This window comes from Ursus maritimus, unplaced genomic scaffold (assembly GCF_017311325.1).
Source record: "Ursus maritimus isolate PB19 unplaced genomic scaffold, ASM1731132v1 scaffold_33, whole genome shotgun sequence".
In the NCBI taxonomy this organism is placed as follows: domain Eukaryota; kingdom Metazoa; phylum Chordata; class Mammalia; order Carnivora; family Ursidae; genus Ursus; species Ursus maritimus.
In genome coordinates, this window is record NW_024425897.1 from 3228513 (window position 1) to 3251572 (window position 23060).

Consider the following 23060-nt stretch of genomic DNA (forward strand, 5'->3'; position numbering starts at 1 on the left):
CCGAGGAAGGGGCCAGAGGTCCCCGCGGAGGCTGGGCAGAAGACCAGCAGTATACATTGTCGGCAGTGTGGTGGGGTCTTTCCTCAAGGAGCCCGGGGCGGGGACTGAGGGGTGGTGAATTTATTTTGGTGGCCCGGGTCAGACATGTGTCTGCTCGATCCAGAACGCTTCTGCCCGAGATCAAGCTAGCCTCATCGGGCTGCCTGTCAGCTCCACCTCCAGGGCCCCAAGGTCGCCAGCCCATGCCCACATCTCTGCCGGTCTGGCTGCCGGGGGCCGTGGCTGCCCACCACACAACCACGCCTACTCCATCTTGGGGGCTAAGTGCCACGACTAGGCCTTGCCACTCTGAGAGCCAAGGACTCCGCTGCATTTAGAGGTCCTGCTGTGTGACAGTGGCTCCAACCGACCTGCAGAGAAGAGAAACCGCAGCTCTCCAGGGATGCTGGGTTCCCCTTGTGGATGCACTCCTCAACGTCCTGGGGAAAGGCTCTGGCCCCTCTTGTGGAGGGTGAGCAGCTCTCATGGGCTAAGTCCCCTCGAATACCCCAATCTCCCTGACCCCTTGGGCCATTCCCTCTGCGGCACGCTGGTTCTGGCATTGCAACCGTACTCAGCGAACCTGCCTTGTGGTCCAGGTTTTAACCAAGCAACCACACCCTTGGGCCCCTTTCTTACTCCTCGGGCTGCAACAAGTCCAGACCCTCTGTTAGTGGCCCTGTTTCCATGGATTTGGCCTGATGCGTTTCATATTCCTGCCACCTGGATCCCACACGTGTTCTCCAGATTTCTATCTGCATGAAGTTCTTCTGGAGCATAGCCACCTCATCACAGGCCATACTTTGTACCTCACCCTTTGGGGCCTCCTGGGGCCTGAGTCTAGTATAAGCAAAGCTGGCGTGGGGGGAGGTGGTCCTGAGTGTCCCACAAGGACCCCACCCCAGGGGGAGCCATTCCGGGTCCTCCAGGTAAAGGAGGACTGACCTCTTCAGTCAGAGACTGAAAGGGGCTCTTCTGGCAAAAAAGGTAGCAGAACAAAGGGGTTTGAGGCCCCCAGCTTCCTCAGTGGCTGCCCATAGCCCCCATCCCAATTTCCAGGGTCACATTCCTTCCCAATCAACAGCCCAGCTTTAAAAGCTGCCCTGATGGCTGGGCCCAGCCATGCATGGAAGGAGACCGGACACACTGCCTGCTTTGGCTGCTAATTCCCAATTGCCCTGTGTGCACACTGCTGGCTCTGTGTTGTTGGTGGCTGTGTCGGCAACACTTAATTCTGCCGTGCTTTCCACCCTGAAGATGGCACCTTGCCATCTTTGGTCTTCCTCTTGTTGGGGCGGCACTTCCTCCCATGGATCCTGCGCTTGGCCTGGCCCTGAACCACGAGCTCTCTCTGCCTTTGCTGCCATCCACAGCCCACCCGCCTCCTGCCTTGCTCCCTTGCAGGGTCTGGCCACTTCTTTCTATTGGTTCTGGCTTCAGCCCTGTGCGTCAGGAGCTCCTGGCCATCCCCGGAGTGAGGAGCCACACGAGTCAGCAGGACCTGGGGATCACATTCGGTGTTCCCCACTGGACAGGGGTCAACCCTACCCAGTGGAAGGTCTGAGGCGAGCTCTTGGAGCTGACCCTAAGAGGGAATCCGGGGTGTCACCTTGGAGAATTTGTCCCTTGAGCCTGTGGGCTTGCATCTAGAGGTTTATTGTAAAGCAGCCCCGGGCTGGCCTCTCGCCTGGGCCACAGTTGCCCAGGCGCCTGCCCAGTTACTCTTGGTAAACTGCAGAGTCACTGTCGTACAGATGCTGTATTCCACAAAAGGAAACACACGCCTTGTGCAGAAAATGAAGACCATGGACCAAGCACCTCTTGTAACTGGAAGAGGAGAACTGTGACTGGCTGGCTGGGGGCGGGGGGGAGTCCCGATGCACGGTTTCCACATGCCTGGATCAGGCCAAAGCATGGGCGCCCACCTCCCCGCCCTCAGCGTGTCCCAACAAGGGAGTGGACGCGTCACTGCGGACCGGGTAGAGCGACCAGATGCTGATGCGCTGATCACCAGACCCTGCGGCCAGCAAGCCATCGGTGGCAAAGGCGACACAGTGGACAGTGGCACTGTGGAAGGACAGCACAGCCAGTGGCTTCATCGTCCGCCAGTGAAACACACGGACACGATGGTCCCAGCCCGCAGTGGCCAGGATCTTGCGGTCTGGCCTGATCTTGACATCAGCAATCCCAGGATTGGTGAGTTCGTGAGTTCTGCACACCTGTAAGATCAAGAGAACCATGAAATGGCTTCTTAGACCTGTCCCAGGGGTGCCCACCCATGGACAGCCCTAGTCTGGCAGCCAGAACAAGGAGGGAAATGTAGGCTGCCAAGATGGCCATATGCTCCTGCAAACTTACTCCCTACCTCCCAGGAGCCAGGCACAGACCTGCTGAGGGGAGCAGCCTGACCGCTGCCCTTGACTGAGCCCTTGACTTATGACAGAAGACTTCAGGCCCTTCCCTCAGAGAGCCCCTGTGGTCCCGCAGAGCTGCTCCCCTACACAAGGTCTGGGAGGAACACAGGGGCTGCTGTTTCTCTACCTATCAGGCCCTCAGGAAAGACCTCAGTGGGCCAGGTCCTGGGGCCCCTCACCACGGAAACACACTGCACTCTAGCATCCCAGCAAGATGCATCTCTAGCTTGATAGCAGCATAAAGTCTGCATGTTTCTCTCCTGGGGAAACCTCACGCCCGTCCACAGCATGAGGAAGATGAGAGATGCGGCAAAAGGGTTGAAGGGCCACGGGGGGGAGCGGGTGCAGGAGCACCTGCAGACCTGCCACACTGGCCATGGCTGAAACCTTAGTCCCTAGCTTGGTTCTCAGAGGAGGGCAGGCAAAACTAAACAAGGAGTTGCACAGGCGTCTTCTATCTGCATGGAGACACTGGGAGCCAACCTCTCTCTGGAGGCTGAGTGCTCCCACAGTCAGTGCTGGGTGATGACCCTCACCGACACGTGCCTCCTGCAGCAGGTAGGGAATCGGAGCTGCCTTTGTGGTCACAGCTATTTATGGTTACACGGCACTGTCTCATGCGTTGCAATCTGGCATCTCTGTCCCCATGCACTAAATGCCAAAGGCACTTTGCCATCATTGTGACAATACACAGTAGCCACTTCCTTCTACTGACCTTGTGTTTGGCCTAGCCCCATGCACCATGAGCCCCCATTGCCCTGAGGTTGCCTTTGCTGTCCCTTACCAGCACACCCTTTTCTCCTAATTCACTTCCTAATGGGGCCATGGTGGTCCTGGTTAAGAATCACTCATCTCTACAAAGATAACACAAGGGAAAAGGAAGAAAGAAACATGGAAAAACAAATGGCAACATCCCTTGGAAGCAAACAGAAATTGTCACCAAGGATTTTTTTTTGGCCATAATTTAATAAACCCAAACCTCAGGAAGCAGTTACCTCTATAAAACAAGAACCCGAAGCAGCAAAACACAGAGGAGGAAAGCTGAACTGACAGAGCACAGAAAAGAAGAGGAAGGAAGACCTCAGAGAAATGGAGGGAATGGGAAATGGCAGAAGGAGCCTGGAATAAGACAGAACAGGAATGATACAAAGTGAGCAAAGTGAAAGGGAAACAAAGAGTTACAACGGACTGGAGAGAAAACAGCAGACATGGAAGACAGGCAGAGGTGCTCTAACATTCAGTGATTTAGAAAATCACTTTTAATTTCTAGAAAAATTGAAGCCTTATGATCCAGATCCAAAGACAGGCTATAGGACGGTCAATGTTAAGATACGCCTTAGGAAGATCACTGGACTTAACAGCTAAAAAAGTCCTTTTGGTACTCAGGCAAATAAGATCATGTCGATTGTGAGGTAAGGTTAGGCCGTCCTCAAAATGTTCCACGGCCACCTCTGTGCCAGCAGACAGTGGAAGCTGCGAAGGCAGGCATGGGCCAAGAATTTTATATTCAGCCAAACTGCTGTTCAAGTATAAAAACAAGAGACAAGCATTTTTGAACATGTAAGAACTTAAAGAATATGCTCCCATAAGCTCTTCTTGAAGGACTGGAAGATTAACTCCAGTCTCATAAGAGATAACCAGAGAACTTTAGCAGATGATCTGGCAGAAAGCAAGTAATCTACTTACCAGTAGGATTAGATCTAAAACAATACACGGATTACGGCTATAGAACCGGTTATGTAACTAACCGAAATATGGGAGGATAGTGAGGGATGGGATATTTGTTAAATTCACTGATTTGTTCATCTTTTGTCACTTGGGGCTAAGATAAAATCGTCAACCTCATACTTGAGAGATTATCTGACAATCCACTGTAAGTAATGACAAAAACAACATTACTTCCTTCCCCATCCCTGACACGAGGTGCCATGTTTTCCTAGTATTTGCCCTTGTATTTCTCCACAAAAATATACTCAACAGATTTATAATTAGATTCCAAAGTTAAATCCAAATCTGTGCTATGTGTAAGAGAGACACCGAAAGGGTGATTAGCAGATATACCAGGAGAGTGCAGACAAGAGAAACAGGGGTCCAGTGTCAGTAATAGGAAACATTGAATTCAGAGGAAAAGGCACGAAGACAGACTACGTACCATACTTACCAATGATAAAGGGTACAATTCGCAATGAAGAGCTATGGCTGGCTGTTCTAGAGATAAACGGGCGTATCATTCATGAAGTGAGAACAACAGGAATGCGGCTATGATGGAGTAACTGGTACCAGACCAGTCCTCATGCTATAAACCAACCATCAGACTGGACAAAAAATAGCTAGCAACCGTGTCCAGGCAGGCAGTGGACAACAGATGGGGAGGGGCAGCTGATGAGAAGAGCCTCCCAAACGCTCTGGCAGCAATCTGCCCGGGGAAGTGTCCCAGCCACGAAACCTAGGTGGTGCGCAGAGGCCACATGAAGCTGAGGAGGCAGAGATCAGAGTGTGGGGGCAGCTGGAGCAGCTAATCTGTGGGGTGAGCCAGCAGCATGGAGGCAACTGGCCTGCAGTCGCATCTGGGTTCCCCATCAGTCCTTGTGGGAGGGCTGGGCTGTGCATGCTCACGACACCACATGAGGTTTACCGGACTGTGACTGTAGCAAAGTTAAATGGAACAGATACAGGAGATCAACTGTGATCTTGGGTCCAGCCGGCCCAAGCGCAAATAAGGCCTGGCAACCCAACACCAGCTGAGATGCTACAATGGTCTTGCTTCAGGAATAATCGGGTAGGGCCTACCCTGGACCTACTGTAACAATGCTAGAGACAGAGCTCTACACGGTCTGAAGGCGAGGCAGAGTGCAGAAGGGGAGTGCTGCCACATTAGAGGAGCCTGGGAAGGACCCTGGGCTTCCCACGTATCTGCCCTGACAGAGCGTAAAGCCAAGCCCCCACAAGTTCAAGGTGAACAGCCAGTAAGCGAACTCTCTGCAAGGACAGAAGTAAATATTCTTCAGAGCAAAAGATTAGAATTCTGAGTCTCCATCACGTATCATTTACAACGTTGAGCACACAAACAAAGAAATTATTAGACATGCAAAGAAGCAGGAATATATGACCCATAGTCCACTGGAAAAAAAGCAGTAAATAGAAACTGGCCCAGAACGGCACAGGTGTTGAACATATCAGACAAAAACTTTAAAGCAGCTACTTAAGTACGTTCCAAAAAAATGAAAGAAAATGCATTCAAATAATTATAAAGAACAATTTCCCTGATGCGTGAACAGACAGGAATTATTAGCAGAAAAATGGAGATTATAAAAAAAGAACGAACCCAGAACAGCCAACGTATTATGTTAAAGGAGAAGAACAAAGTCAGAGGCCTGACGCTACCTGACTTCAGGACTTACTAGAAAGCTACAGTGGTCGAGACAGTGTGGTATTGATGAAAGAAGAGACAGATCAAAGAAACAGCATACAGAGCCCAGAAATAGACCCACATAAATAGAATCAACTCATCTTTGATAAAGGAGCAAAGGAAACATAATGAAGGAAAAGATACTCTTTTAACAAGCAGTGCTGGAAAAACTGGACATCCGTGCAAAAATATGATTCTTGACAAAGACCTCACACCTCTAATTTGCAAAAAATAACTCAAAATGAATCACAGACCTGAATATAAAACACAACACTATAAAAATCATAAAAGATAACATAAGACAAAACCCTAGATGACTTTGGGCTTGGCAATGATATTTTATTTTAATTTTTTAAAAAGATTTTATTATTTTTGTGAGACAGAGAGAGTGCATGTGCAACCAGGAGCAGTGGGAGGGGCAGAGGGAGAAGCAGACTCCCCGCTGAGCAGGGAGCCTGATGCAGGACTCGATCCCAGGACCCCGGGATCATGACCTGAGCTGAAGGCAGATGCTTAACTGACTGAGCCACTCAGACGCCCAGCAATGACATTTTAGACACAATATCAAAGGCACGATCCATGAAAGAAAGAATTGATAAGCTAAGCTTCACTAAAATTAAAATTTTCTTCTCTGTGAAAGACACTGGTGAGAGAATGAAAAGACAGGCAACAAAACAGGAGAAAATATTTGCATCTGGTAAAGGACTATTAACCAAAATGTGCAAAGAACTCTTAAAACTCAACAATAAGAAAACAAACAACCTGATTGGAAAATGGGCAAAAGACTAACACACACTTCACCACAGATCAACACATGGCAGGTAAGCACATGAAAAGTGCTTCTGTCATATGTTATCAGGGAAATGCAAATTAGAACAATAACCTAAGATAACACTGTATGTCAACTATACTTCAATAATAATTATAAAGAAAACACCAGATACCCATTATACTCTTGTTGGAACGACCAAAGTCCAGAACACTGACAACACCAAATGCTGGCGAGGCTGTGGAGTCACAGGAACTCTCGCTCACTGGGGCAGGAATGCACTACAGCCACTTTGGAAGACAGCGTGGTGGTATCCTGACAAAACTAAACATTCTCTCACCACGTGATCTAGAAATTGCGGGCTTTGGTATTTACCCAAAGGAGCTGAAAATGTATATCCATACAAAAAACTGTGGGGTGCCTGGATGGCTCAGTCAGTTAAGCACCCGACCCTCGCTTTCAGGTCATGATCTCAGGGTCACGAGATCGAGCCCCATGTCAGTCTCTGTGCTGGGTGTGGAGCCTGCCTGGGATTCTCTCTTCTCCCTCTCCCTCTGCCCCCCCGCCCAAATTCTGTACATCAGTGTTTACAGCAGCTTTACTCGTAACTGCCAAACCTGGAAGCAACCAAGGTGTCCTTTAATACGTGAAGGGACAAATAAACTGTGTTGCATCCAGACACTGGACTATTATTCGGTGCTAAAAAGAAATGAGCCATCAGACTATAAAAGACACAGAGGAACCTTAAATGCATATTACTCACTAAAAGAAGCCAATCTGAAAAGGCTACATACTGTATGATTCCAGCCATACGACGTTCTGGAAAAGGCAAAACCAAACCATAGAGACAGCAAAACAATGAGTGGTTGTCAAGGGTCAGTGCGGGAGGAGGAATGACTGTGCAGAGCACAGAGGATTTTTAGGGCAGTGAAAACACTGTGTGTGATACCATAATGGTGGATACATGTCATTATACATTCGTCCAAACCCACAGAAGGCACACCACCAAGAGTGAACGTACTGCGAGCCGCAGACTCCGGGTGATAATGTGTCAGTGAGATCAGCCTGTTGTCCCGCTCCGGTGGGCTCTCGATAACGGGGGAGGCTGTGCATGCGTGGGGGTGAAGGGCAAGGGGAGTGTGGGGTATGCCTGTACTTTCCTCTCAATTTTGCTGTGAACCTAAAACTGTTCTAAAAAACAAAAAAAAGTCTTTTATTTAAAAAAAAAAAAGAGGGGCGGGACGCCTGGGTGGCACAGCGGTTAAGCGTCTGCCTTCGGCTCAGGGCGTGATCCTGGCGTTATGGGATCGAGCCCCACGTCAGGCTCCTCCGCTATGAGCCTCCTTCTTCCTCTCCCACTCCCCCTGCTTGTGTTCCCTCTCTCACTGGCTGTCTCTATCTCTGTCAAATAAATAAATAAAATCTTAAAAAAAAAAAAAAGAAGAAGAGGGGCGCCTGGGTGGCTCAGTAGGTTAAGCATCTGATCCCGGGGTCCTGGAATGGAGCCCTGTATTGGGCTCCCTGCTCAGAGGGGAGCCAGCTTCTCCTTCTGCCCCTCACCCTGCTCGTGTTCTCTCTCTCTCTCTCAAATAAATAAATAAATAAATAAATAAATAAAGTCTTAAAAAAAAAAAGAACAATTGAAAACGTAGAACTGAGCAGCTCAGTAACTGAAGTGAAAAACTTGTAGGATAGGCAGACTGTAAATCATTTAAAAAAGTCAGTAAACTAGAGGACATATCAACAGACATTATTCAATCTGAAGAACAGAGAGAGGAATATGATTGAAGAAAACTGAACAGAGCCTCAGAGAGTATGGAATGACATCCAATTGTCTAACTTATGGAAGTTCCAAGAGAGTCAGATACTGAAAACCACAGATGAACACAACCTTGAAAGCCACCATAGAGTGAGACACATGTTGTGTCCGATAATAACGATAAGATACAACGAATTCTTATTAGAAACTATGGACGTCAGATGACAATGGAACGACACCTTTACAGTGAGTGAAGGAAAACAAAACCATCATCCCTAGATTCGGTAGGCAGAATTCTTTTTTAAAAAGAGGGTGAGATAGACATTATTCACAAACAGAAGCTAGAGAATCTTTTGCCAGAAGAACTACATTTCAAGAAATGCTAAAGGGTATTCTCCCAGATAAAGGGAAATAAAACCAGACAGAAACTCAGACCTACGGGAAGAGCATCAGAAATGGTAACAGATGGGTAAATATAAACTCCAGTTGACCCTTGAACAACATGCAGGTTAGGGGTGCTGACTCCCCACACAGTTGATTTTGTTTGTTTGTTTGTTTGTTTTTTGAAGATTTTATTTATTTATTTGACAGAGAGAGAGAGACAGCCAACGAGAGAGGGAACACAAGCAGGAGGAGTGGGAGAGGAAGAAGCAGGCTCCCAGCGGAGTGGCCTGATATGGGGCTCGATCCCAGAACGCTGGGATCACGCCCTGAGCCGAAGGCAGACGCTTAACAACTGCGCCACCCAGGCGCCCCCCCCCCCACGCAGTTGAAAATCCATTTATCACTTCTGACTCCCCCAAAACTACCAATAGCCTACGGTTGACCGGAAGCCTTACTGATAGCATGAAGGGTTAACACGTATTTTGTATGCTACATGTAATATATACCACATATTCTTACAATAAGCTAGAGAAAAGAAAAGATTAATAAAATCTTAAAGAAGAGAAAACACATTTATAGTACTATTCCTTATTTATAAAAAAAAAAAAAAAATCCGGGGGTGCCTGGGCGGTTCAGTCAGTTAAGTGTCTCATTCTCGATTTCAGCTCAGGTCTTGATCTCAGGTTTAGTAACTGATAATTTAAGGCAAAACCAATAACACTGTAAAGTTTATAAGGTGTGTAGAAGTCAAATGTAAAACAGCGGCAGGAGAAAGGGTGGGCGGGTGGTAAATGGAATCTTTCTAGCATGGGGTCATGACACATGCGGTATGGCGACACTGACTGAGTAGGGCTGGGTTAGGTACGTTGATGATGTGTACCGTGAGCCTGCAAGTAGCCACTCGGAAGAAATGATAAGAGCTATATCAAAGAAACCAAGAGAGGAAATAAAATGGAAAACTAAAAAATGAATATTTGATTAACACACAAGAAGGCAGGAAAGGAGTAAAACAGGGTCAAAAACAGAAGTGACAAGTGGAAAACCAGTATCAAGATGGCAGACCAATAATTACATTACATGCAAAAAGTGCTCCAATTAGAAGGCAAAGATTGTCAGAAAGGATTAAAAAAAGCAAGACTGCCAAAGATGCTTTTTATTTATTTTTATTTTTATTTATTTATTTTTAAAGATTTTATTTATTTATTTGACATAGAGAGACAGCCAGAGAGACAGGGAACACAAGCAGGGGGAGTGGGAGAGGAAGAAGCAGGCTCCCAGCAGAGAAGCCTGATGTGGGGCTCGATCCCGGGACACTGGGATCACACCCTGAGCCGAAGGCAGACGCTTAACGACTGCGCCACCCAGGAGCCCCAAAGATGCTTTTTAAATAAAAGAGATGGACATAGGTTGAAAATAAGGGAGACATGCCTCGAAAAGAGGAAACCTGAGAAAGCTGGTGCTGCTGTATTAGCGTCAGACCAAGCCGACCCCAAGACAAAGGATGTGTTACACCCGAAACTAACGTAACATTCATTGTGTGTCAACTACACTTCGATTTTAAAAATATTAAATTACTACAACTAAACAAAAAAAGATGTGACAAGAGCTATAGAAGGATATTTCATGATGACCATTCAGCAGGATGTGGTAACCATCTTAAATGCACGTAATCACAGTGCTTCAAAATTCACGAAGCAGAACAGACAGAAAGGGGGAAATAGGCACATTCACGACGACACTCAAAGACTCAAAGACCTCTCGGTACCTGGCAAAAAACTGGATGAAAAGATCAGTAGGGATATTGAAGACGTGAACGCTACCAACCACCCTGACGAAGGTCGTGCTGACGGAACACCCCGCCCAACAACTGCGTAACACAAGCGTTCACCAAGATGTAACAGCATATGCTGGGCCAAACACAAGCCTCAATAAATATCTAAATGCTGACATTGTGCAGATGCCTCCACTGACAGCAGAATTAAGCTAGATTAAAGATAGCTACAAAATCGACAAATATTTGGAAATTAAATAATTTACTTCTAAGGAACAACTGGATCAAAGAAGAAATCATAAGGGAAAATAGACAGTATTTTGAACTGAATAAAAATGAAGACACAGAAATCAGAATCTGTGGGACAGACCCACCAAGGCTAGTGAGTCGGCTGGGGGCTGGCTCCCCCACAGCCCAGGGGAAGGGCCAGGGCAAACCCAGAGAAGCACCTAGAACTGTGGGCACCATCAACGTGCAGATTCACACATGCAGAGGCCCCCACTAAACGTGCCCTCATGGGCGGCCTCCTCGGCTTCTGGAAGGAGTGCCTGAGGAGTTAGAATGCCTGAGCAGTATTTATGGTACGAAAGAGCAGCGATGAGATGCACTCTGCGTGCAAAACCAGCTCTGTGAGAGACACACCAACATCTGAAGACAAGTGGACGGCAAAACACTTAGAAAAAAAAAACTATAAAAAGAAGTAGTATAATCAGAAGAAATCTGGCATGAACCATATGAATAGTTGGCAAAATAGGCTCTTAGAGATAATGAGAGTCGCTAAAGTATAAAGGTTCAATTCCCCAGGAAGATGGCCATTCTAAACCGGTATGTCCCTGAGCCAGCTTCAAAATGCAGAAGCAAGAACACACCGGCTGCAGGAGAAGTTGCCAAGATGTGCCTCGGTGCCGGGGACTCCCTGCCCCTTCCGGAGGCGCCCAGTCACACGCACAATGTCGGGGCTGCACGGCCCCCACGGCTGCCAGAGCACGTGCAGGTACGGCCATGCACCCAGCAACGAGAAGCACTTCCTTCCCACACACATGTGGAATACTTATGTCAACTGGACTGGCCTCCACATTTCAAAGAGCTGATATCATGCAGACCTTATTCTCCGACCACACCGGCATTGAGTTAAAAATTCAGAAAAAAAAAAAAAAAAAAAAATGGGGGCACCAGGATTAAAAAAAAAAAAAAAAAAAAAAAAAAAAAAAAAAAAACTGGGGAGGAAACAAAAGCCAAACATTTGGAAACATAAAAACACTCTGATCAGCCCAGCAGTCAGAGAACAAACAAAAGTCGGTCGGCAGAGAAAAAGCGGACTTCAAATGCAGTTCAAGTCAGAGCCACAGACCAAGCCCAGAGAACACGGGAGGAAGGAAGGGAAAGATCAGAGCAAAAATGATGAAACAGAAAAGGATTTTTTTTCTTTCTTTTCTTTTTCTTCTTTCAAACCATAAGAGACTCTTAATGATAGAAAAAGATTTTTAAAGATCAACAGAGATAAGACTGATTAGGGATAAAAATGGGAAAGTTTTATAAATACAGCAGAGTCTATGCAATCATTTCAAACAACTAAAAAAAAGGGTAGTATGAAAATACCTCGAAAGCTTTTATGCCCAGAGACAAATTCTTAGAAAAAGGCAACTTAACAAAAAAAATCAAGAAACCTAAATCAGTCCAAAAAGAAAATCAAGCCTTCCTTGCAGAGAAAACACCTGCCCCCATGGGAAAGAGCGACCCATGGCCACTCACCAAACAGACCCCTGCCAGCTTATCCAGAGATCAGGAGAGGAGGGGATGCCTGCCTCGATTCTGGGGCTCCTGAAACCATAAACAGAGAGGGGTGACAGGGGAGGGGGTGCAGCTTAGTTTACCGAGAGACAGACTGATGGCCCCAACAACTCCGACTGGGCCCCACCACACAGAAATGGACATGCTCTGTCACAGGTTATTTTAAGACTAAATAGTTGTTTCAGTATCATAAAAGCCAAATAATGCAATTCATTAAATTAACTGATCTGAGAAGAAAAGCCATGAGTCTGACAGCACAACGCCTATTCACGATTCAGATTTTTTCCCCACTAGGAGTAGAAGGAGGATCTGGTATGATGAGAACCTGCCAAAACCTGGCAGCAAACTCGCACGCTGTCCAACCTGCAGCACTCGCGGGAGGCTCACTACAGCCCCTGCCTCCACGAAGCGTGGCCTGGGTTCCTGGACCATCCAGGCACCTCCACGCCCACCCTGCATCTCACGGTCAGGGACCTCCTCCTACTCTTGCAGGGCTCTGGCCAGTGCCTGGCTCCACCAATTAGTGGACCATGATGCCCAGGCCTCCAAGTGGCACATGCTGGAGAAGGACTGTGGGAGCTGAGGTCACTGCGCATGTGTGAGAAGGCAAATCCCACGTGTGCTCGCGTGTGACCATCACCGGCCCTCATCCTGTTCTCTTCCGTGGACTTTGCCTCAAGCCAGGGGTAGCCAGGGGACCCCTGGGCTCAGAGCCATGGACACCCTGGAACCCATGTGGGGCCCTGCTGCAGGGTCGCCTCCTTCATATTCCATCTTTATGTGAATTTGTTAACAGGGGAAGTATTTTCCAGGGAGAAAAGGGCTGCTTTCAAGTCTGCTCTCTGCTGATGATCACCGAGAACCCAAGGCAAATGGAAGAGGAATCTGAACTTCCATAGAGGCCCCTGAACCGTGGTCCTCATGCACTGGAAGCTGGGTCCAGGGCAGAGAACGCCTTCCACGCCAGTGTTGCCACCTGGGAGGGGCTGGTATGCCCAGCGCTGCCCACGGGGCAGAAGTGAATCTGGTCCCGAAGCAAAGGCACAAAGCGGACTTCCCTGGCAGGAATGAAGACAGCAGCAGCAGCAGCTTTGATGGGGACCTAAATCAAAAGAGGCCAGCCCCTGTCCCGGGCTTGTATTCCCAAGGAGGACGAGGAGGGTCCATCAGGGTCTGTTCATGGTCATGGCAGCCAGAGCCTTGCTTGTTCTGCTGTGTTCCTGAGGTGCACATGGGGGATTGAGTTGTGTCCACAATTTGCTTGGTCTCAGGGCCCTGTAGTCTCCTTCCTACCTGTCCCACAGGTCCTGCTATTGACACTTTTGAGGGCGGGGCCTGGGAGAGAGAAGGCAACAGACACACAGAGGGACAAGGGGACGCCTGGCCAACCAGCCGTGGGCGCAACTCGGGGAAGCGTGGTTGGTCCGATTCCCAGCCCAGGCTGGCTGGGGTGGGCGGCCTCGATATTACTTAAAGGCCTAAAAATACTGCTGGCCGTAAATCAGCCCCTGCTTCAAGGCCATGGGCCCTGCCCAAGTGTGGGAGGAAGGAGCAGGTCTGCACACCACCTGTGTCTGACGACAGCCAAGGCCCAATCCCCTGGAGGCTGGAGGGAAAGCCACCTCTGGAAGGCAAGCGAGTGGCCCAGCACCGCCATGTGCCCCCAAGGCCACGGTGTCCTGATGAGGGTGGCCGAAGGCTCCCGGTCACTGCCATGCCCCTGGACACACCCATCCTGGATGAGGACCCTCTGGGAGGGATCCCTGGCCACTAGTGGCTCTCCCAGCACATGACCTCAGGTGCCAGGAATGTGCACACGGCGCGGCCGGCATCTGGTTCCCATTACCCACGCTCTGCTGCGGGAAACCTCATCTGCGTCTCTGCTCCCAGCGCCCGCCCGGGAGAGATTGATTTGGGCTCATTAGAGACTCCAGCAGCAGGCTGAGAGGTGAGGCACATCTGTGCCCACGTGGCTCGAGGGCCGGGGCGGGCAACCGCATCGGTGGGCCAGCACGGTGCACTGAGGGCCTCGGGGCAATGATCCCTGTGGATGCCTGTGGGTGCCGGCCCCTGACGCTTCCTCCTCAGAGGCCTTGCGTCACAACCTGAAAATCTCCAGGGCCTCTGGGGCCAACTCTGAACCGGAGGCGCAGTCGTCTCCTGGCGAGGCAGCCGTTCTCAGTGGCCGTGCTCAGCGGGAGGAGCACTGACCTCCCGCTTTGATGTGCATGGCCGAGCGGGCCCCCGAGCCCGGTGTAGCACCGTCATGTAACCACCGCGTCCACTCCGCAGTGCCGGGCTCCCCTTCTGCTTTAACTTTCAAATTCATTAATAATCCTCTGTGCTTCAACTTTTCAGTTCATCAGTGCAGTAAAAGTTCATTTCTGGACTGGAACGTGCCCCATAAATTTAAGTTTAAGTTCCAGCAGCTGTTTCCCCAACAAGCCAGCAGAGACCAGGCAAATCTGGGCCAGGTCGGCAGGAGGGGACCCTTCCAGGGGTCCTGGGGGTACTGCAGTCCAGGGTGGGGTTCTCAGGGAAGCCACCTGAGTCTTCAGCTTTTCGCAAGGTCAGGCCGATGACATTCAAGCCACAGCAGGATGGAACACTGGACCCCACAGTGGGAAGGTGGAGCCCTGCCCGGTCCCCACCAGGCTCGAGGTGCAGGAAGGAGGGGGTGTAAGAGAGAACTGCAAGGCCCACCTGGCTGGGCTCGACAGCCAGTGAGGTGCCCTCCTCTGCTGAGGACATGAAGACCCAGCACCAGACTGGCTCTGCCCGTCTTAAAGATGACAGCCATCATGACAACATTCACTCCCATCCCCACCCAGGTCCACCATTCCAAGGCCTGGGGACCCTTCCGCTGGGACAGAGGCATGAGAACTCCGCCCCGCCACAGCCGGGCCTGGCCGCATTTGGAGGCCTGTCTAAACCCCCTTCCCCTGGGGCCTCCATGGGCTCTCTAAGACAACAGAAAGAAGGACGGGTGGGTAGTTGGCTTTACTGTACGTCAGCCGTGCACTCGCACAAGCTGATCTGCTGGGGGGGACAATGCTAAGGAAGCATAAATGTGTACCCTGTCCCCAAGTGTCACATGTGACCCACCCCTTTCCCTCTCTTGCTGGGCTCTGGCTGGCTGCCCCCCACCCTCAGATTCCTGTTCAGATCGCACCTGGAGAGACACCAGGCAGCCTCGCACCAGGACAGTAGACGGCTCCGTCCCTGCTGCTGCTGGCCACTTGTTCTGGTTTTCACCTTTGTTCTCAGACAGGACCATTCTTTTTAGGATGCCGGGTCTAGCTCCAGCTTCAGCATAAAAGGGCCCTTCCCAGGTCTCCCTCTGCCTGAGCTGTGTCCGTCTCTGGGCCTCGATGTTCCCTCCAGCACCCTGCTGCCTGGCTCCTTTCTCAGCCTCTGTCTTCCCCAGGACTCGTCACCCACCACGTGAAACCCCTGCCCCAGCTGTCCTCGCTCTGTCCCTCTTTCGGGATGACTGGGTGGCGATGCCCCACCCCCGGCTGACACCCAGGACGCGTGACGCCTGCTAGGCACTGCAGTATGCCCTGATTTTCTCTGGGGGCCCGCCCCTGCCCTCTCCAACCCCGTGCCTTAGAGGCTTGGTGGCGGCTGCCCAGGGCTTCTTCCTCTGTCTGTGAGGGTCCAGGCTGGGCAAATGTGAGGTGAGGCAGGCTTGCCAGGCTAGTAGGCAAGGCTTTACCACCTGGCGAGGGGAGATGCCTTCTTCTTCTTCTATTTTTTTTTTTTAAGATTTTATTTATTTATTTGAGAGAGAGAGACAGCCAGCGAGAGAGAGACATCCAGCGAGAGAGGGAACACAAGCAGGGGGAGTGGGAGAGGAAGAAGCGGGCTCCTAGCAGAGGAGCCTGACGTGGGACTCGATCCCAGAACGCCGGGATCACGCCCTGAGCCGAAGGCAGACGCTTAATGACTGCGCCACCCAGGCACCCCGGGGAGATGCCTTCTTCACCACAGCTCCCGTGGAGGAGGGCAGGCAGTCCTGTGCTCCAGCACTCCAGTGATGAGTGAGGTGAGGCCAGGCACCGAGCCTGCTGCTGCTTCTGCCGGCAGCCTCTCTGAGGGCCACACATTTCCCACCCCGGGCCCTGCTCCCGCACCAGACCCGGCTCTACCGCGCTGCCCTTCCACGCAGCTTCCACTAGCTGTCAAGTGGCCAAGTCTCAGCCTTCCGAGGCTTCCTGGCAAATGGGGACTCCTTGGCCACCCCAAGACACCCAGGCCGCCCTCTGGGGGCCAAGAGGCATCGTACATCTCACCCCCTGTGACCTGCAGCCCCCTGGGATCTGCACGAGTGTGAGGCCTGGACAGGAGGCTCCCCGCCCCCCAACTCTCCCCACCCAGGTTCCAAACAGGGCTGAGGGTGAAGGCTGGGCCACCGCATGCTGACCGCCAGCCACAGGCCCCGACCTGGCCCCCAAGTGCTCCAGGAGCCACATGGGAAGGGAAAGTCCACTGAGACCTGATGGGAAGGTTTTGAGCAACACCCCGCTCCACCCCAAGGCCTCACACCCCTTCCCGTTGTGGCGGGCAGAGAGGAACCGCTTCCCTGGGGTTGGCTTGCAGACTGCCCTGGGGGCGTGACTCCGTGGATTTCTCCACACTGGGTTGGTTTTCGTTGATTAATCAGTTCCTTACTGACCAAATTCCTCTGAGTTTTTGCAAATGGACTTGCCTATTCCTGGACTCTACATGCCTTTTCTCTAGATGGACAAGACGTGACTGCTGTTAACCCGAGGTCTGAGAGAAACCCAAACCATGTGAACGGTTCACAAACGCCCACGCCCCCTTCTTCCTGCACCGGCCCCGCGGACAGGCTGGCCTGCACCCCGCCTCGCAGTGATTAATTAGCCAGGGATCTGCAACAACTCCTCTTCATGCCTAAATATTGTTTCAGCCTATCAGACTGTTAGTGCAAAGCAGGATAAATGACACCTCGGGTCTGGCGCACTGACCTGCAGGGCCTGCTGCTCATCCAGGCTCCAGACAGCCAGCGCCTTCTCCGCGGAGCCCGAGACGCCCCTGGCCTTCTGGGAGTCAAAGTCAAAGCCCATGACGGGCTCCGTGTGGCAGGCGACGCGGCTGCACACCTTCCGCTCAGAGACGTCCCACAGGGCCACCGATCCGTCCTCATAGCCAGCCAGGAGGAGTGGGCGGGGACTGGAGTCAGCCTGCGGGGACAGCACAGCAGTCAGCTCCCAAAGGCTCCTGGTACGTTTTGGGGGAGAAGGGGCTCCAGAGAGGGGTGGCCCAGCCAGGGAGCTATTCCCTGGGTTCTCCACACTGCGGTAACAGTTCAGAGGCTCTGTGTGCCCCCTTGATAGCAGACGCCAGTGGCACCAGGCTGGCACGGGCCGGTGTTGGGGTGCTCCGAGGCCTGAGACTGGAGGGCACAGAGCCCGAGGTCGCCCAGCGCAGTCCCCACCTCACACTGCCATGCTCGCCAGCCTGGCCGGGTGCTGCTGCTGCTTCCTGCCTCCTTTCTGCAGGCTGAGACTTGTGGCCACCCCTTCGTGAGGCCGGTCACCTGTCTAGAACTGCCAGCCAAAGGAAATCGCGAGCTCCATCTCAATGAAAAATGAACTTTCTGTGCTTTGTCAACGTCGCCGCGGAAGCCCCCCACCCCCCCAGGCCTGGTGAGTCGCCAGGGCGCTGACTGGTGTGAGCCGAGCTCTGCCGGCCCTGAGCTATTGTGATGAATGAGGACGCGGGTCAGAGGGCTCCGCACCCGGGACAGACGCCTCGTTTATCTAGCCTCGGCAACCACTCCAGGGGAGCGCCACGGGATTCCGCGTCACCCTGGCACTAAGAGCGGCAGCCCCGTGCTCGGTGCCGGATCTCCAAGACAGGGACCCAGGTTGCTTCTGGGGCAAAGCACACGCCAGCCCATGCCTTTTGCTCTTCACTTGTCTCTGCATTTCCTGCTAAGCTGCTTGGGGTTGGCGTCACTCAAGTGTCAGAAATAACTGAGCACATCCCCTACCCAGTGAATTTTCCAAGAGCCAGGAGCTCAGCTCAGCCTCGGGGGAACCCTGGGCCTGGCCCCCAGCCTCTGGATGGTCAATGGTAAGCATGGGGTCCTGGCGGCAGTGGCAGGGGTGGGAGGGAGCTGGTTAGTGTGGCTGCCTCCTGGGTCACCTGCAACTCCCAGAACAGTCCCCTGCTGGCGGCGAGCCTGGCACCAAGCAGAGGGCCTGGGCCTCACTGGTTGTGGGCTGACAGGGGCTGCCAGCACCATGGAAGCCCTCCTTGCCCACCTGCTGGAGCTCCTGTTATGAGCTGTGTGGGTGCTTCCATCTGCCCAGAGGGGCTCCAGGCCCAGAGGCTGTACCAATCACACAGAGTGCCTCTCCACAACATTCCAGAGCGCCCAGAAAGAACCTTTGCTCAGCGAAGCAAGGTGACTGGGTTTAGCCAGAAGGCACCAGGTCATGTGTCTAATGAGTGGATACTCTATCCTCCACACACGGAAGCAGGGCTCTCTCTCTGTGCATCAGAAGGGGAAACTGAGGCTTTAGGGCATGGCACATGTCACCGGGGCCCTGGTTAGTGAAGGGAGCCAAGGGGAGCCTGATGCAGACCAGCTCTTTGCTCATCTTCTGGCGGGCCAGAAGATGGGGAGGACACAGCCCTCAAGACCTGCCCACAGCACAGGAATCCCCCCAGGCTGGAGCTAGCCTGGAGGACGCCTCCTGCACATCCCCGGAAGTGGCCCCTACACTTTTTCTGAGGATAATACATGTTCATACAAAGAAAGGCTCTGTAGCTTCACTTAGCCTGTGGCAGCCTGTGCCCCTCCCTGGGGCCTCTTGCAGGCTGACTGCCCCCCAGCGGGCCCGACAGGGCAAGCAGTCAGGATATGGGCCCTGTGACCATGAACCCTATGTGTGCACAGTGCCCGGTGATGCCTGTCACGGGGGGGCCAAGGCTGGGAGCAGCTGAGCGTGGTCACTGCCTCCGTCTGGCCTCCTGTTCGAAGCCATGAGTGTTGGTACACTTTCTCCGTAGCTTTGTAACAGGGAAGAGCCCCATTTTGGTATCTTTCGAGTCACCTGATTGGAAACTATTTGTGCGGTATAAAATTATTTATACGGCTTTTCTCCAGACATGTACAGACTGCTTTAAGAAGTGGTCAGGTCCTCTGCTCAGGTACCTCCTTTCCGGCAGCTGTGCCTCTCCAGAAAGGGCCTCCCCGCATGAGCAGCCCTATCTGGACCCCGGGAGGGTGAGAGCTGGGTGAGAACAGCCCAATGCTGTCTGTCCGGCTGACCAGGAACTCATGCCAACCCCCTAGGCCAGACTTGCTGGGCCCCACCCTAGGGGTCAGCTCTGAGGAACTCGCCTGGGGCCCACTTGAGTCTGTTCCCTTCAGGGTAGTAATCTGTCTTGTCGCCTGCTTCCCATCCACCTTGCCTCTGCCCAGCCTCCCCTGCAACCCCCCCCCCCCGCCCCCGCTGCCCCCAGGGCCCTGCTCCTCTCCAATCCCCTGGGCACATTCCTCCCTCATCTGGGCCTCCTCCCAGTGCCAACACATTGGTTTTGGTCCGTCTCTGTAAGCCCAAGTCTGCATCATGCCTGGGGCTCTGGGCTCTGAGCATCTCGGCTAGTTCAGAGGCCGCGTGCTACTCACCCACCTATCAAAGTGCCCCACGGTGGCCAGATCAGGAGCCAGACTGACCTGCAGGGGCTCACCTGTTGCCAAGGGCGACCAAGGGCTAAGCTCCAGCCCTGATGGCTGCGGCTCCCCACCTGTGCTGCAGGGCCCCTGTGGCCCCAGTGACCAGCAGCACAGGCAGAACAGCGGTCTCATGGCCTCAGGCCTTTGGTGACAGGCTGATCTCCATGGGGTGAGGACCTGAAGTTGCCACAAGGACTTGCTTTGTGTCTTCTCCTATCTCTGGGCACGCTGACTGGGAGGGACCCCAGCAGGCAGGCCCCGCCTACAGCACCTCCTGGGACCTGTCCTGTGGGGAGCTCCCAGCTCACTAGACGGGGACCCTAGGCCCAGGGTCTGGAAGCCTGTTCTCACTGCTGTGATCGATACCCCTGCCCTTTTATATGATAATCACCCTAACAAGGCAAGTCAGCCACTTTGAAGAGCAAAAAAGAATATGGGCTGCTTGGGGGCTCAGTCAGGCCTTCAGCTCAGGTCTTCATCCTAGAGTCCTGGGTGGATCCCCTTGGTGCGGTCGGTGCTCAGCGGGGAGTCTACTTTCTCCTCTCCCTGTGCCCCTCCCTACCACTTGCATGTGCAAGCTCTATGTTTTTTTTAAATCTAAAAAAAAAAAAAAAAAAATACGGGGCGCCTGGGTGGCTCAGTAGGTTAAGCGTCTGCCTTCAGCTCAGGTCATGATCCCAGGGTCCTGGGACTGAGCCCCAAGTCTGGCTCCCTGCTCAGCAGGGAGCCTGCTTCTCCCTCCACCTCTGCCCCTCCCCCGTTCATGTTCTCTTCCTCTCACTCTCTCTCTCAAATAAATAAAAACTTTAAAAAAGGGGTGCCTGGGTGGCGCAGTCGTTAAGCGTCTGCCTTCGGCTCAGGGCATGATCCCAGCGGTCTGGGATCGAGCCCCACATCAGGCTTCTCTGCTGGGAGCCTGCTTCTTCCTCTCCCACTCCCCCTGCTGTGTTCCCTCTGTCGCTGGCTGTCTCTCTGTCACATAAATAAATAAAATCTTAAAAAAAAAAACTTAAAAAAAAAAAGATGAGAAAAGAAGACTACGTCTGAATGTTTCAGTGGGAAATGCCATGTCAGGCCCCTCTGCCACACTCAAATGAACAAACTACAACCCGGACCTTCAGGTTTGAAGAGAAAAAAAGGACATTTCAAATTAATGTCGACTCTTTTTTAACAGAATGCTTTCCGTTGGATCTGTATCAACTAACAAAAACTCGATTTGTCCTTCTGTCAACTATATTAATTACCTTAACAAGTTTGTACATCCCGTTTCTACACATTTTTCTGCTGGAATTTTTACATGATTACGCAATGACAGTGTTTCCAGGGAGCAGAGTACGAGCGGATGCAGCCACAGTGCCCTGCCCGGGAGTGTGAGCACGGCGCCACGGCCCCAGGCGTCACGGCCTTGGGGTGTTCCCCGCCACACACCTGCGGGTGCCAGGAGCACTGTCACTCAGGTGGGGCTCTTGGAGCCTCCGCCAACTCAGCCCGCCGTGGACTTCTCTCTGAGAGGTGCTGTAGCAGCAGGACACCACGGGAGCAGCTTATCAGATTTCCAATTGGAAACAAACTCCCATTAGAATGTTCTCGGTTAAGAAATTGTACAGGGAGAAACCAATGGCAAGAAGGCGCAGGTCCGTGGAGGGACAAGAAGCATGGGGCAAGGTCTCTGGGGCTGCCTGGCCCTGTGGGCCCTGTTGGCCCCACAGACATACATCTCTAAAGTGCCCAAGCCCACCTTGTGAATAGTTCGAACAAGCAGAGCGGCATGAGGCAGGAATCACCTCCTCCTGATCTCAGGCAGGCTCAGGGTAGCTCCCAGAAGGTGCTGGTGAACTGAACAGAGCTGGAAAAACGGCCTATAAGCAGTGCTCCCCAAGGCAGGCACTGGTCAATGACCTATCCACCACAGTCTCTGCCAGGGCAAAGATGCTGCTGGGATTCTTTCCAAGTGAACACACCAGACCACTTGCTTTGTTGCCCCAAACACTAGCAGCCCTGAGAAACAGAAACCTACACTTTGAGCCGGTGCTGTCCCCTGTGGCTGGGGGGAGGCTATGTCTTGAGGAGGGATGGGGCCACTAGTAGAGGCAAGTGGGTGGGCCCGGGAGGATCCCTCCCAAGGCCTCACACTTGGCCTTGGAGCAGAAACCCATCCTGCCAGGACTCAGGCATGTGACCCACTCCCTGGTCCCAGGCTTCAGCTGCCAGCCCCAGGAGATGGCTTCTGACCCTCTCCAATCAGAAAGAATAGACAAGAAAGAAGGAAATGACTATGAATCAGAAATGCCAAGTGTGGCTGCAGGGAAAGTCAGCGAGTTAAGCCCACTCCTGCCTCTGAGGCAAAGAAGTAACAAAAAGTAATCCCAAGCAAAGCAGGGGCTGGGCAGGCTTGCAGGGTTAGTCAGCATTCCCCTCCTAGCCCTGCGCAGGGCCGCAGGCCGCAGGGCCGCACGCTGGTGTGCAGAGAGGAGTGGAGTACACGGCCCTCTGCCGGAGGGGGCTTTTCCGCTGACCCAGCTGTCCCTCCTCACTGCACAGGCCGGGCGGCGCCCTGAGGAGGACAGCATAAGCCAGGCCTGCCCCGGGCAGCTTGTAGGACAGGCAGCAGCGGCAGGAGGGCAGCAGGAGCCGGACGAGACACTGAGGCTGCGGAAGGCCATGTGCACACACACTCCCAGGGGGCTAACTGTCCTTTCGTTTTCCGATAAACCAAATCCTGAATGGGGTATGATTCACGGCCCGGAAGGCGTGGCTGGCAGGGCGTGGTTGGCGTGCGCTGGGCCTTACCTGCCACAGCTCCAGGCACATGGGCATGCCTGGCTTGGCATCTGCCTCCGGCTTCAGGGTGCACACTGACGTCTTGGATGGCATCTCCAGAATCTGAACCTGACAGTAAGAAAACAAGTTGATTTGGGCCGACGCCAAGTCGAGCCTGTGCTATACAAACAAGAGACTTTTAAGGCGATTAGCCAAGGCTGCTGCGAGTTTCTGTCTGCTCCCCGGAGGA

General features: G+C 52.5%; 1 protein-coding gene across 2 annotated transcripts in view; it reads right to left on the reverse strand.

Annotated features, from left to right (window-relative positions):
• Positions 1 to 1679: 1679 nt before the first annotated feature.
• Positions 1680 to 23060, reverse strand: part of GNB1L (G protein subunit beta 1 like) — a 58978-nt gene continuing 37597 nt past the window's right edge. For both annotated transcript variants that reach the window (XM_008697581.2, XM_008697583.2), the window contains exons 5-7: positions 22841 to 22939; positions 17328 to 17543; positions 1680 to 2258 (exon numbers count right to left, since the gene is read on the reverse strand). In XM_008697581.2, the coding sequence (XP_008695803.1) occupies positions 1941 to 2258; positions 17328 to 17543; positions 22841 to 22939 (633 nt within the window). In that variant the 3' untranslated portion in view covers positions 1680 to 1940. The remainder of the gene's footprint in view (positions 2259 to 17327; positions 17544 to 22840; positions 22940 to 23060) is intronic.